The sequence below is a fragment of the Apodemus sylvaticus genome, chromosome 1, assembly GCF_947179515.1.
Source record: "Apodemus sylvaticus chromosome 1, mApoSyl1.1, whole genome shotgun sequence".
NCBI lineage: Eukaryota > Metazoa > Chordata > Mammalia > Rodentia > Muridae > Apodemus > Apodemus sylvaticus.
In genome coordinates this window covers 46,028,494-46,040,666 of record NC_067472.1, presented here as the reverse complement: position 1 = coordinate 46,040,666, position 12,173 = coordinate 46,028,494, and the positions used below count along the sequence as shown (strand labels likewise).

The window sequence follows — 12,173 nt, the reverse complement described above, 5'->3', positions numbered from 1 at the left end:
CTGTCTCACAGACAGACAAACACAAAACAACAAACCAAACCCCAAAACAAAAAACCAAAACACTAAAGGAGAGCAATTTGAGGCCAGAAGAAGTACTGAATATACTGGGAAGTGTATTAAAAACAAAAGCCCTAAACAAAATTCACCTGCTGTGAGGAATAATTCACTTATAAGGCCTCAAAGTGAGATGCTTCTATGTAGCTTAAATAAAAGATTAATTGTATTTACCCTAGCATCTTCTGGAGTCTTGAAGTTAATTATTTTTCCAAATTCCTTGGCATGGAATACAGATTTCACCCGTTCCTAGAAACAGAATTCATAACTTTATTTAAAAGAAAACCCAGCTGTAGAAACACAGTGGAGAAATACCTTTTCTCCCTTACAGATGCTTACAATGGAAAGGAAAGCTATTCTATGACAAAGCAGCTTCCATAAGAGACAGATCAAAGAGACGATTTCAATACACGTAAGTTACAAAAAGTCCATTCTACAAACATACCTTTGCTTCAATGCGTAATCTTCTCCCATGGACAATGAATGGCTCTTTGGTAAATTCATCAAAAGTGTACTGCCACTCACATGTAAGCTGTCCAAATGTTCCCTTTGTCACGAACAACACACCACTAGAGGACAGGGAAGAAATAATTCACTTTGAGAACTGAGGAACCTAAGTCAAAAATGTGTAAGATTTTCACTTATTTTTTTATTTTTATATTTTGCAAGCACACATGAAATATTTATCTAGACAAACTGTAAGTCATACTAAAATCTTATTTTTCAAAAACCTTGTGTGTGTGTAGGCCTGAGTGTATGTATGTACATATGGCTGCAGAGGCCTGAAGAGGCCATTGGATCACCCTGGAACTGGAGTTATAGGTGACTGTGTACCACTGATTTAGGTGCTAAGAACAGACCTGCATCTTCTGCAATAGCACTAATGTCGTCCTTAGTTATTTATGGCTTATGTATGCTTACTTTATTATGCTTAATGGTAAAATGCCTGGTTAAAGAGTCAACATACTGGAAATCCTTGGGATTTTCCAGAGAAAATCAAGCCCTGTCACTGTCAAAAATACAACATCTTAGGCTTCATATTTCGATTATTTCTTGTTGCACTTTGGGGGAGAAATTAGAAACATGCATTTCATCTATGATTCTACTTAACACTTCCCTCAAGGAAGTGTTCCCACAGTTGTTCTTTATAGTTGAGACATCAGTTTTAAGTCAATAGCAAATACTTTCAGACTTATTTGGAAACAGCCTATGGCTGAGAGAGAAGCCAGTCAGGCTCTTGCTTCAGTCTTCCATCTCAGTTACATACGCTGTGGTCTTCTGTTCTCAAAGGAATCATAGCTGTTCATACAATGTTCTATTACCACTGGTATACCCAGTAATGAGAGAAAGAACTATACATTCTTATGAATAACTACCATCAAGACTACTGGTACGGTCCAGAATAAATGTAGTGGTATTAGAGGATAAAGTCTACCTGTCCGGTCAGTTATACATAACTGCTGTACCCCATGAAGTGGCTGAAGTAAATATAAACTACCTTATAATCCTGTTTATGTATGACTGTACTCATCTGCAAGCATACACAGAGCAGAATATGGGCACATGACCAGAGTTTATAGCCATCGGTGTGGCTATATAGCACCGATGAGAATGAGCACCTGCCATTCACATCAATTATATTAGAGAAGGAAAAGAAGTTACCGTCTTGTTATCATGAACATATCTGTTTTATTGATCATGACATGGGTAAAATACTTGTATTTTGCAAATCTTCCATTTTCCATGACCTATAAAAAATAAGAAAACTAAAATATTCCATTTTATGATTTCAAAAACAATTTAAGGTTTCTTAAAGAAGCAAATAACTAACATACTTAATATAGTAAATATACCCAAAATTGAATTAAATATGCATAAATTATTGCTTGTTTCCTTTGTAAAGGTGTTTCTCAAACTGCTTTATTTTGAGATTACACACATACAGCAATGGACATATTTAAGTAGTAGCCTTTTAGATGTTTGTTTATAGGTTCAAACTCAATCTAATAGGTATTACAGTATCTCTTACTACATCTATACAGAAACATTAAAGTATGTATATTTAAATGTAGAAATTACTAGGAAAGAGACAGGTGGTCCATCTGTTTTTCCATGCATGATTTTCTTCACCAGTCTAAAAACTGGTTTAAAAAAATATGAAGCAGAGTTTCTAGACAAACCTAAAGCCTACCCACAGTGTACAGATTCATGTTCAAGACAGTTAAAATACGGTAATATTGTCTAGCAATCCCTTGCTTCAGAAAATACAAATATGACATACATATAGTTATTTGTTTCAACATCATTTGTTTAGTTTGTGTACCTTGGCAATTTAAAATGAAAATTAGGCCAGACTAATGCTTTAAAGGCAAGCAATGCATTTGTAACTAAAAATACTCAAAAGAGATGCATATTAAGAATGTAGAAGCCATGAAGAAATCCCAAGGGGTTATAAATTAATAGTGTAGTAAATTGGGTCCCATGAAGCTACATTGAATTAAAAAAACAATTATTTAGTTTAGAAAAAAAGCTGTAACTTCCTAAACATCCTGGTACAGAAGACTAAGAAGTTTCCTCTTTATTGGCAAAAGAAAGAAACAAAGTGTCAGGAAGCTGGGTGAGGCCTAGAAGTAACCGAAATGCAAATTTTTAAACTCTGAGATTATAATATTATAGAAAAGATCTTCATTCTCTATTTCGGTACGTAGAGCAGTTAAACACTTAATGAAAAGGGGACACAGCCACATATTGAGAAAAAATTGCTAGAGATTATCAGATAATGTATAGGTTCTGTAAGTAAATTTGAAAACTTAGGTGAAATAGATATAAATTAAGAGAAAACAGAATTAAATTTTACAGAGGAAGGGTAGAAATTATTTTCAGATAGCAGCATATCTGAAAAAACTAATAACTCATTTCAAAATGGAAGGAAAAAAATCCCCCCTCCATAGTGGTAAGGAAAAGATAATTTATTCTTGCTTTATAAATAATATGCACAGCCTTCATGATAAAGCTATACAATTCCAAGATCCAGTTTGACTTAGTACTGTGGGCTGACGTCAGACTCCCAATCCTCCTGCCTTGGTTTTGCAGGCAGCAGAGCATCTTTTACTGATGGGGGAAAAAAAAGAAAGAAAATGTATGCTTTATTCTTGGATGAATGTAACTCATTTTGGGGACCCCCACGCACTGGTGGATTTTCCTTTCTTTCCTCATTCTTCCTCTGCTCATGTTCTCTGGACTTGTGGAGAGAATGGACAGCAGCAGAAGTGGTTATCTTTATAACTTTGCACACTTCAATATGTTTTTATTGGAAATAAATAAGCTTATAAACATGTTCTCTTTGCTTTTTTGGCCAAATTCTGAAACCAAGAATACAAATTTATATTACTACTATATAAGTCAAAAGTCTATATATCCCATTAGTAAATAATAACCTTCAAACTACATAAAAGCCAATTTTCAACTTCCAGTCCATAGCTTCTATGTCACTCTCAAGACAGGGTATTGCATTTGAATCTTTCATTGCTTTTCACTTAAGACCAATTCTAAGATGTGCCTGGTTAAATTAAGCCAATTCAATAGTCACAACAGTATCTGGTACATGTAAGCTAAGCTACAGATCTTGTACACATATATTTGGTACAATATTCTTTGTAATTCATCTTCAATTTTGTATGCAACACTGGAAAAACAAATGGACATTCTGGCCACGGCTAGTTATGGAACACAATAAACTGTGTTCCTATTATTACAGTCAATATACTTCAATAAACAAAGAGAGTCACTGTGCAGCATAGCTTTGCAGGTGTCTCCATCATCAACATGTAAACTGAGTAAGAACAGCAGAGGCAGAGTCTAAAACTTTGAAACTAAGGTGGCAGAAGCAAGGAGAGAATGTGACAGGTGCTCAGCCACGTCAGTCTAGAAATAGACTTTTGCTCCCAATTTCCTAGCTCATTATTTGACTTTGGAAATATATTCTATATGCAGATTCATGCTTTCCTAAACACCATCAAAAGCCCCACAGACTTTGCCGTCAGTGTTACTGTTCACCTAACGATCTTTCCTTTATCCATGTAGAGACTGAGGATCAGGTGTTTCATGCTCCACAGCTGTGTAGTAAGGTTACAGTTAAATAGCTGAGTTAGGATTAGTTGCAAACACTCAGAACACTGGCCTTCTTCACTTTCTGTGCACATTTTCCACTATGCATGGCACCTCTCACAGTCTCAGCAACACTTTCCCTATGCTACCTTAAAAATGCCTTTGATAATCCTGGAGGAATCCAGTTATGGAGGCAGTCTGAAGAAACTAAAGTTAGGTGAACGCCTTAGATCAAAGGTCAAAATCCTACACTCATTTTTTCCAAACAGATGCTAGTTTTGAAAATTTCCACCACAACAATTTCAGATAACAGGTAGAAAATCGAAGACCAAGTACAACAGAAGTTAGGCATCAATAGGTCCAAGATTTAGATAAAGGGTTTGGCTGGAGTACAAGGAATTTACAACAACTGGTACCTTAGGACATATGCAGTGTAGTGCTGAATGGAAAACAATGTTGCCCTATTCATTAATAGTATATATCAATTACTTATATCTTTCTAAAAGAAATAGGAACAAAACTAAAACTGCATTCACTATGTAAACCAGAATTTGAAGGTAACAAGTCACATGGTTTTTGGTAAAAAGTTCTTGTCTGAATTTGAAAAAAAGACAAGTTTCTATGGTACTTTATTAAATATAAATGGAGTAAATCTATACCCAGTTAAAATATGATCAAAATACATTACTCTCATAGAACAGTGTTTTATAATGGTATGGATTTGTGTTTTGCTTTTTAAATATAGCAACATGAAGCAGGACTGGTGGCACATGCCTTTAATTTCCAGACTTGGGACCATGGGAAGCAGAGCAAGCAGATCTCTGTTTGCAGCCAGCCTGGTCTGCATAGCAGTGAGTTCCAGAAAAGCGAGTTACACAGGGAGACCCCATCTCAAAAACATGAATAAATAAATAAATGATAAAGATAGCAACGTGAGGAATTAAAATTAAAGTGACTCAGATGGTGCACATCTGTAATCCAGGACTAAACAGGATGATACAGGCCAGCCCGAGTTTCCTCACAAGTTCCAGGTCAGCCTCTACTACATAGCAAGACTGTCCCAGGAAAGACCGGAGAGTGAGAGAGAGGAAAGAACAGGGAGAAAGATAGGCAACTGAATGTTGTGCTCAAAAGTATCTTATCTTTAAAGAAAATTGGAGGAAATAGTACAATTATTAAGAATTTAGGGCTTTAGATCAAAGTTTTACTAAGTCACCTTAATTTGAAACTTAAATGCATGATAGAAGAGGAAGGCTCTCAGCCAAGTTTCATAATGGACCACAGTAGGAACAAGGACAGCAAGGCTCAGGACTTTCTTACCCAATGAACGAACAGAAAGGCAAGTCAGTTAAAACATCCAATTTTAATGCTTTTTCATGAGTTATTCTGTCAGCAGAAGCATAGTCTATGGTGATAGCTTAGGTAAAGAAAGCGGAGTATAACCCTTTTTATATACAATTAAGCAAAAAAGTTAAATCTCAAGAGATGTAAACTGCTATCAGCTATACAGCTAAAAGACATTCTAGAGAAAGCAAAGAATTATGATTATGAAGAAGCTAAATGCACTGCTCCTGGCCAACTATTAGCTCATCTAATACATTCTAGAAGCTCAGCCTATACATGAAAAATAATGAAATACAGAGTTACAAGAATTTCATCAAAGTGCTTCAAGCTGGACAGCCATTCATTAATATTTATTTATCCTTTCTATTACAGACTTGAGATAACACATTTCTTTGACAATACTGTATAGTTAGAAACAGTCCATATGAGGTTATTGCTTCTATTTTAAACAATTAGTATATAGAAATTATCATGGTATTTTAACTATTCTACTAACCTTGAAAGGAAAGAAAAAAGATGAGATTTAATGATGCTTTTATCTTGGCAAAGAGGAGACAAATGAGGAATACATAATTTATTAATGGTGGCCAAGAGCAAGCAAAAATTGGTATTCATCTGGAATAATAAACATATAATAGAGTTCTTATTAGGCACACTAATAATCACATCCACTGTGTTACTTTTTTTAATCCTAGCAACAATATCAAGACAACTACAATTATACATTTTGCAGTGTAGAACAGAGGTCAAACAGGCATAACAAGACATTAAGAAGCTAATAAACTGAAAAGTTAAATGTAAATTAAGATTTATTTGCCTCAAGAAGCCAAGCTCTGACTCAGAAGGGCTTACTGTATCTCAAGTAATCATTTTAAATATCAAAATGAGTTAGCACAGTATTACAGCTGACCTCTGTATTTGTGGTGTTGGCACCCAATCATCCTTGGAATCCTAAATATTTTTTAAAAAATTATAACTGTAAATGAATGATAAGCAAATGTTCCTCATTAGTTTTCCTGAGGCATATGATAACTATTCACATTGCACTTACATGGAATTTGAAATAAGTCATCTGCAGATGATTTAAAATATATGAGAATATGCTTATATTCAATGTAAATACTAAGCCACTGCATATTCATAGGAATCTAGGTATCTCAGAGCTCCCAGAACCAATCCTCTTTTCCACTGATGGATCACTATATGTATTTTATAGAATATTACAGCAGATGCTGTAGAATCTCATTTTGGTAATTTGCTGAGATATAAATTTAAATAACCTACAAATTCTAAGAGTTCTCTTTTAAAGATCTTCAAAGTTCATGAAGTCATTCCGTGAAACCATTTTCTCTTTGGATGGGTATTTTGTGTCCTAATTCCTATCTTCTGTAGAGCTTTGCATTTTATTAAACAGGATGAGGTGTGAAGAACTGTTAAAGGTTCCAGAGACCGCCTCTATCATGGCACACGTTTAATCCCTGTCACTTGAATAATTAACCCTCTGAGGGATAACCAGAACTTTGACTACTGTGTTAAGCACTATGACCCAATTTTTTTCCAAAAAAACTAAAAACCAAAAACTAAAACAACCCAAACCCAAACCCAAAACTACAAACAGCAACAACAAAAAACACCCCTAAGATACAAGTAGCAAGGATTCAACAGACAAATAAATATACAGTATTAAAACTGTATATTGCCTTGCAGTTTCACACAAACCATGAATTCAAGTCAGGTCCAGAAAAATCAATTATACATATGTAACATTTTTTTTTTTGTTTAGGCAATTTTAAAATTCAGAGTAGCCTGGCAACTTACCCCAGAAATGTTAATTTCACAAGAAATATCCAGGCTCTCATCATTGTATTCCAATACTGCAACTACCCTAAAGACCTCTAACAGCTGTCACTTCCTCAGACTTGAGGTACCACAGACATATCTAAGTGTATGTTTCTCTACAGTACATCCCAAGGGTCCTGTATGATGGAAGACTGTTATATATCCATTAGAATTATCCTAAGTGACCAAGATACCAGTATCAGTTCAGCTGGCTCTTACAGACTTAACCAAGAAACAAAAAATGCCATTCCGTATGTCAGATGAATAAGGAGGCAGGCCCACAATCAATTTTGTATAAACATTAATTCATTTAACAAACTAAAAATACCTTTCACAATACTAGCTGGTGCTCTGACAACCAGTGTGGTAGATCTCTCTGTTCTCAATGAGCTTCCCCCAAGGAAGAACCTGTCTGCTCATAGAAACTGAGAAATAATGAACAGACTTCTAGCAAATAAACAGAGGTATCATGGGCCTAGACTCAGAATTCTGCACATTTAGCTTATTTAGGGCTAAATATTTTTCTAAACTAGTACTAACAACAGTGTTTAAGCATATTTACATATATATAAAGTTCATCTATCTCCTTGGTTAAAATGAGGGGCAAAGTTCAAATGGAACCTACCTGAGCTTAACATCCAAGGGTTTAAAAATGTTAATATGTACTGATTTTCTATTATAATGTATTTACTGTTCTTATTATATTTACAAGTATAACAACTGTAGTGGTAACAAATAAAAAAAAAGACTTAGAAGTCAAACAGTCTTACTGTATTTAAAATGGTAATTTATATTAATAAACTTTCACTTAAAATGAATGGAAACTCCCCTAAGTAGAGCCATCACTTCAAAAGAAGTCACAACTAACTTCAATGTCTTGTTAAAAAAGTACTGTTCATAGTTCTAGTAGTGGTACGCTCATTGAAAACAAATGTAGTGGGACATTCACCAGCACCTGGCGTGACAAGAGTCTGCTAGAGTAGCAATCATAATTGTTTTCTGCTTTCTCTGAGACATTACACATCCTCACTGGCATACATATATATGTGTACATATGTATGCCACATATATAAATGTGTCTCTCTTCAGTTTTCTCCTTCCATTCAGAAATATCTTTCTGGAGAGGGAATGTTACAAAATGAAGAGTGGAACTAAATAAACTATGTCTCCTACTTCTTGTCCACTTACTCAAAACTTTAGATGAAGCCAGAAGAAGTGTGTCCAGTACTATTCTGGTGGTCTGACTGCTATTTTTAAGCCCTTTCTTCCAGATTAACTGTACTTCTCTTCCTGAAGTAAAAGGAAAGACCACGACGCTGAAGGTAGTTATCCTCCAATGGCTAGTAAGGCACTGTTTGAGGCTAATTAAACACCTGTAATTTCTGAAAGAAAAGACATACAACAACAACAACAACAACAACAACAACAACTCCTTCCTACAACTTACACAATTACAACTAGTATAACTCTGTAAAGAATTCAAAGACAATATGGGTCAAATTAAGAACTCTGAAATGGTAAAGAATGAACTATTGTTCTGGGACACTACGCTCTCAATATTTACATACTATGGAAGTATGGACCTTATGTACCTATGCACTCTCACAATACAGTCCAAGAGATTTAATTTTTAAAGGTAAGAATTTTTTAGAACAAGAAATGTCAAGGTGAAAATACCCTTAATGAAAAAGAGAATCTTCTATGTCAGCTGGCCATTTGTATCCCTAAGACTCACATCTAGGTATCTCATATTTAGGAATTATCCTATGATACAATTTTTAAAAATCTTTATGAGTCAAAAAATACTGGGGGGGGATAATATTTGAAATGTAAATACATAAAATAACTAATAAAAGAAACAATTAAAATGTCCTCGCCTAACCAAAAAACTGTCATACAAACATAAAATAGGAATTCATGTTTCTGAATCTGTATGAATAAAAAATGTTAAAAAGGAAATAACCCATAAATGGTAAGAAACGAAAGATGAAGAATCTTTCTGTCAATTCTTACTTTAAAAGTTGTGTGGGACAGGTTACATATTGCCTGGGGGAGGAGCATATGTCATGGTGTGTGAGATCAGAAGACACCGACTCAGTATTGCTTTCCTCTTTCTCTACACTGACTTTAGCATACTGAGAGGTAATTATGAATATGAAAATGCTTTACCATATTAAAACCATACACTCCTGAAAATCATAAATTATTCTAATTGTTTTCAAATTCAAGGGTATTCTGAATCATGTACTTTATTATCTTTTGATTCAACATTTCCTATGCCTTTTATTCATTTATCCATTGAACTTGGATTAATTAAGTATGCAAGTTTTTAATTGATTGTGGTTTATTACAAAGGAGCAAGGTGAGGATAATGATTAAAACAGTCATTCTTTTTACATCCTCATCATTATTTATCTAAATTAATGTCTGTACTTGATAGTATTTTACATAAACCTCTGGGACCATTAATACTTGGAAGCTATGATAAATTCATTTGTATAGAAACCTGTAAAAAAAAAAACTGAGGCTTGAAAATGCAGCAGAAAGTGACTCAGTAAGAGGGTAGCCTGTACTGACCATCTTTCCATCAGTATTGCAAAGTTAAATGTAGAATTTTCCTATAGCATTAAAGCCAGACAAAACAGTAACAATGACAGTAATAATGTTCTTCAATATATAAGATAAATAAATACAATAGAATAGTTTTCATATCAAGTATTTAATATCACAGTTAAATCTACAAGGTTCCAGTTTGTAAATTTTATATCATGATCTTAAATGTGAACTCAGTATTGCACTAATTAAAAGCATTTTTAATGATTTCAAAGAAAGCTAAAGTTTGTATGTGTGCCTACAATCTGTTTCTGTATCGGCTGGGTAATGTGTGTGGAGGACAAAAGACACAATGGTGTGAGTTCTGAGTCTCCAAGTCAGGTCATCAGGCTTGGCAGCAAGTGCCTTGACTCACTGAGACATCTTGGCAGGCTCAAGGCTAAAATTGTTAAGTCTGATTAAATTGAGATTTGTTTTGGCTTCTTGGTTCAAAAAATATTAAAATTGTTATTCTGGATTTCTATACATCTATCTTTAATGTGATTGCTGATTTAATTTAAAGGCTCTAAGAAACTTAATTGTTTATATACATGGTTTCAGAATTTTCATCTTGCTGGTTCTTAGTACATTATTCAAATGCTAGGGAGACACAACTGAGAATAAAGAATTCCCAATGGTAATCACTCAGGGAAAAGAAACCATTCCTATTTTATTTACAGAAGCAAAGAACAAGCAGAAATTTAGAATATAAAGTTAAGCTGTATAAAAAGGTACAGTATTACAAAATGAAATTTCAAATTTTGCTTTTTCACAGACTTTCCGACTGGACACACACCATCACCTGTGCACCTGACCACTTGTGCTTCTATACCAGGACTGGCCATCTTGCTCTACTGGTCTGCCTTCTTTCTTCCAAAGGAGGGAAGCCATATACAGTCTTATAACCAGGGATGATATCTATAAATCAAATCAATTACCAGGATGCCTTGGTGAGCTGGGAGTATAGATCATTGCCAGAACACTTGCATAACAGGAACAAGTCTCTGAAATGCTACCCTCAAGTGGACTCAGGTAACCACAGAAATATTTGTCTTCATAGATAAAATGATGACACTGAATGTAAATTAAACTACAAAACTGGAGTGTTAGTGACTGGCTATTTCACTTCCCTTTAATTTTGCTTTTCAATGTACACATGAAAACATGTATCAGTATTTTTTCTTTTGGTTAATAATATCCCACTTAATTGGAAGAACATTTTTTTCTTTTTAGAAGTTAATGGAAATTATCTTCACTTTTCATATGTAAATATTGCTTCTATAAGCACTAATAGAAAATTTGTGTGGAAATTTATTTTTATTTCTCCTAGATAAAAATAACTGAATCATACATTTACTGTGTTTAATCATTGTATAACATATAAATCTATTTTCCAAAGTGAATGTATACTTTTACACTCTTATGGACAGCATACAAGCTTTCCAATTACATTACAATGTCACCAACTTGTGAGAATGTCCTTCATTTAGGTTTATATTGTATTGCATTACATGGTATTATATCGTATCATATTGCATTTATTGTATAAGTGGTACTAGCTGGCCACAATAATGCTTATACTTTTGAACTTCATTTCCTAATGAGAAACATTAAACATTTTTTAACAATTAAAAAAAAACTTGCTTATTATACTGTCATAAATAAAGAAAGGAACTATTTACCTCATAAGACTCTCAAATGTGAACTCTTTCGCTATCCTTTATGTAGGTGCAGAATAACAAAGCACTTGTCTCTCCAGTTCTACATTTCCAACCAAGATGACAGTAGTACAAAGCAACATAGTGGTTTTCATCGATAAACCTTTCTCTGATAAAAGCAATGCTTTTTAAAAAGTAAAACTGGAAAACCAATTAACACTTGAAAAGTTTTCACTGTGGCAGAGAAACAGAAAGGGGTGATTATACTGCTAAGAATATAGCATACTCCTAGGGACTAAACTAAATAACGAGGAACCTTGAGAGCATAACACTAAAGCTTATCGAGGGCTGCAGTATTTTTAATCTTACTGTTGAAGAGATTTTAAGTAAATGTGATTCTTCTTCTAAATTTCTTTTAACTAAAATGGCAAGCCATTGCCAAAACAATCAGAACATTTTCAAGATAAATTCTTAATGTGTTAAGAGCATCTCCATGAAATTGGGAAGGCAGAAATAGGCATCATGGTTTGACCATAGGAAAACTCAATAGATGTCTTGCAAACTAAGAGTTTGGCACTT

General features: G+C 34.1%; 1 protein-coding gene across 2 annotated transcripts in view; it reads right to left on the bottom strand.

Annotated features, from left to right (window-relative positions):
- Nucleotides 1-12,173, bottom strand: part of Vps13a (vacuolar protein sorting 13 homolog A) — a 172,800-nt gene that overhangs the window by 2,123 nt on the left and 158,504 nt on the right. Inside the window, exons 69-71 of one of the 2 annotated variants that reach the window (XM_052188728.1) lie at nucleotides 1,717-1,802; nucleotides 500-623; nucleotides 229-303 (exon numbers count right to left, since the gene is read on the bottom strand). In XM_052188728.1, the coding sequence (XP_052044688.1) occupies nucleotides 229-303; nucleotides 500-623; nucleotides 1,717-1,802 (285 nt within the window). Of the gene's footprint in view, nucleotides 1-228; nucleotides 304-499; nucleotides 624-1,716; nucleotides 1,803-10,625; nucleotides 10,855-12,173 lie in introns of those variants that run through there. The other variant, XM_052188738.1, reaches the window with a different exon arrangement.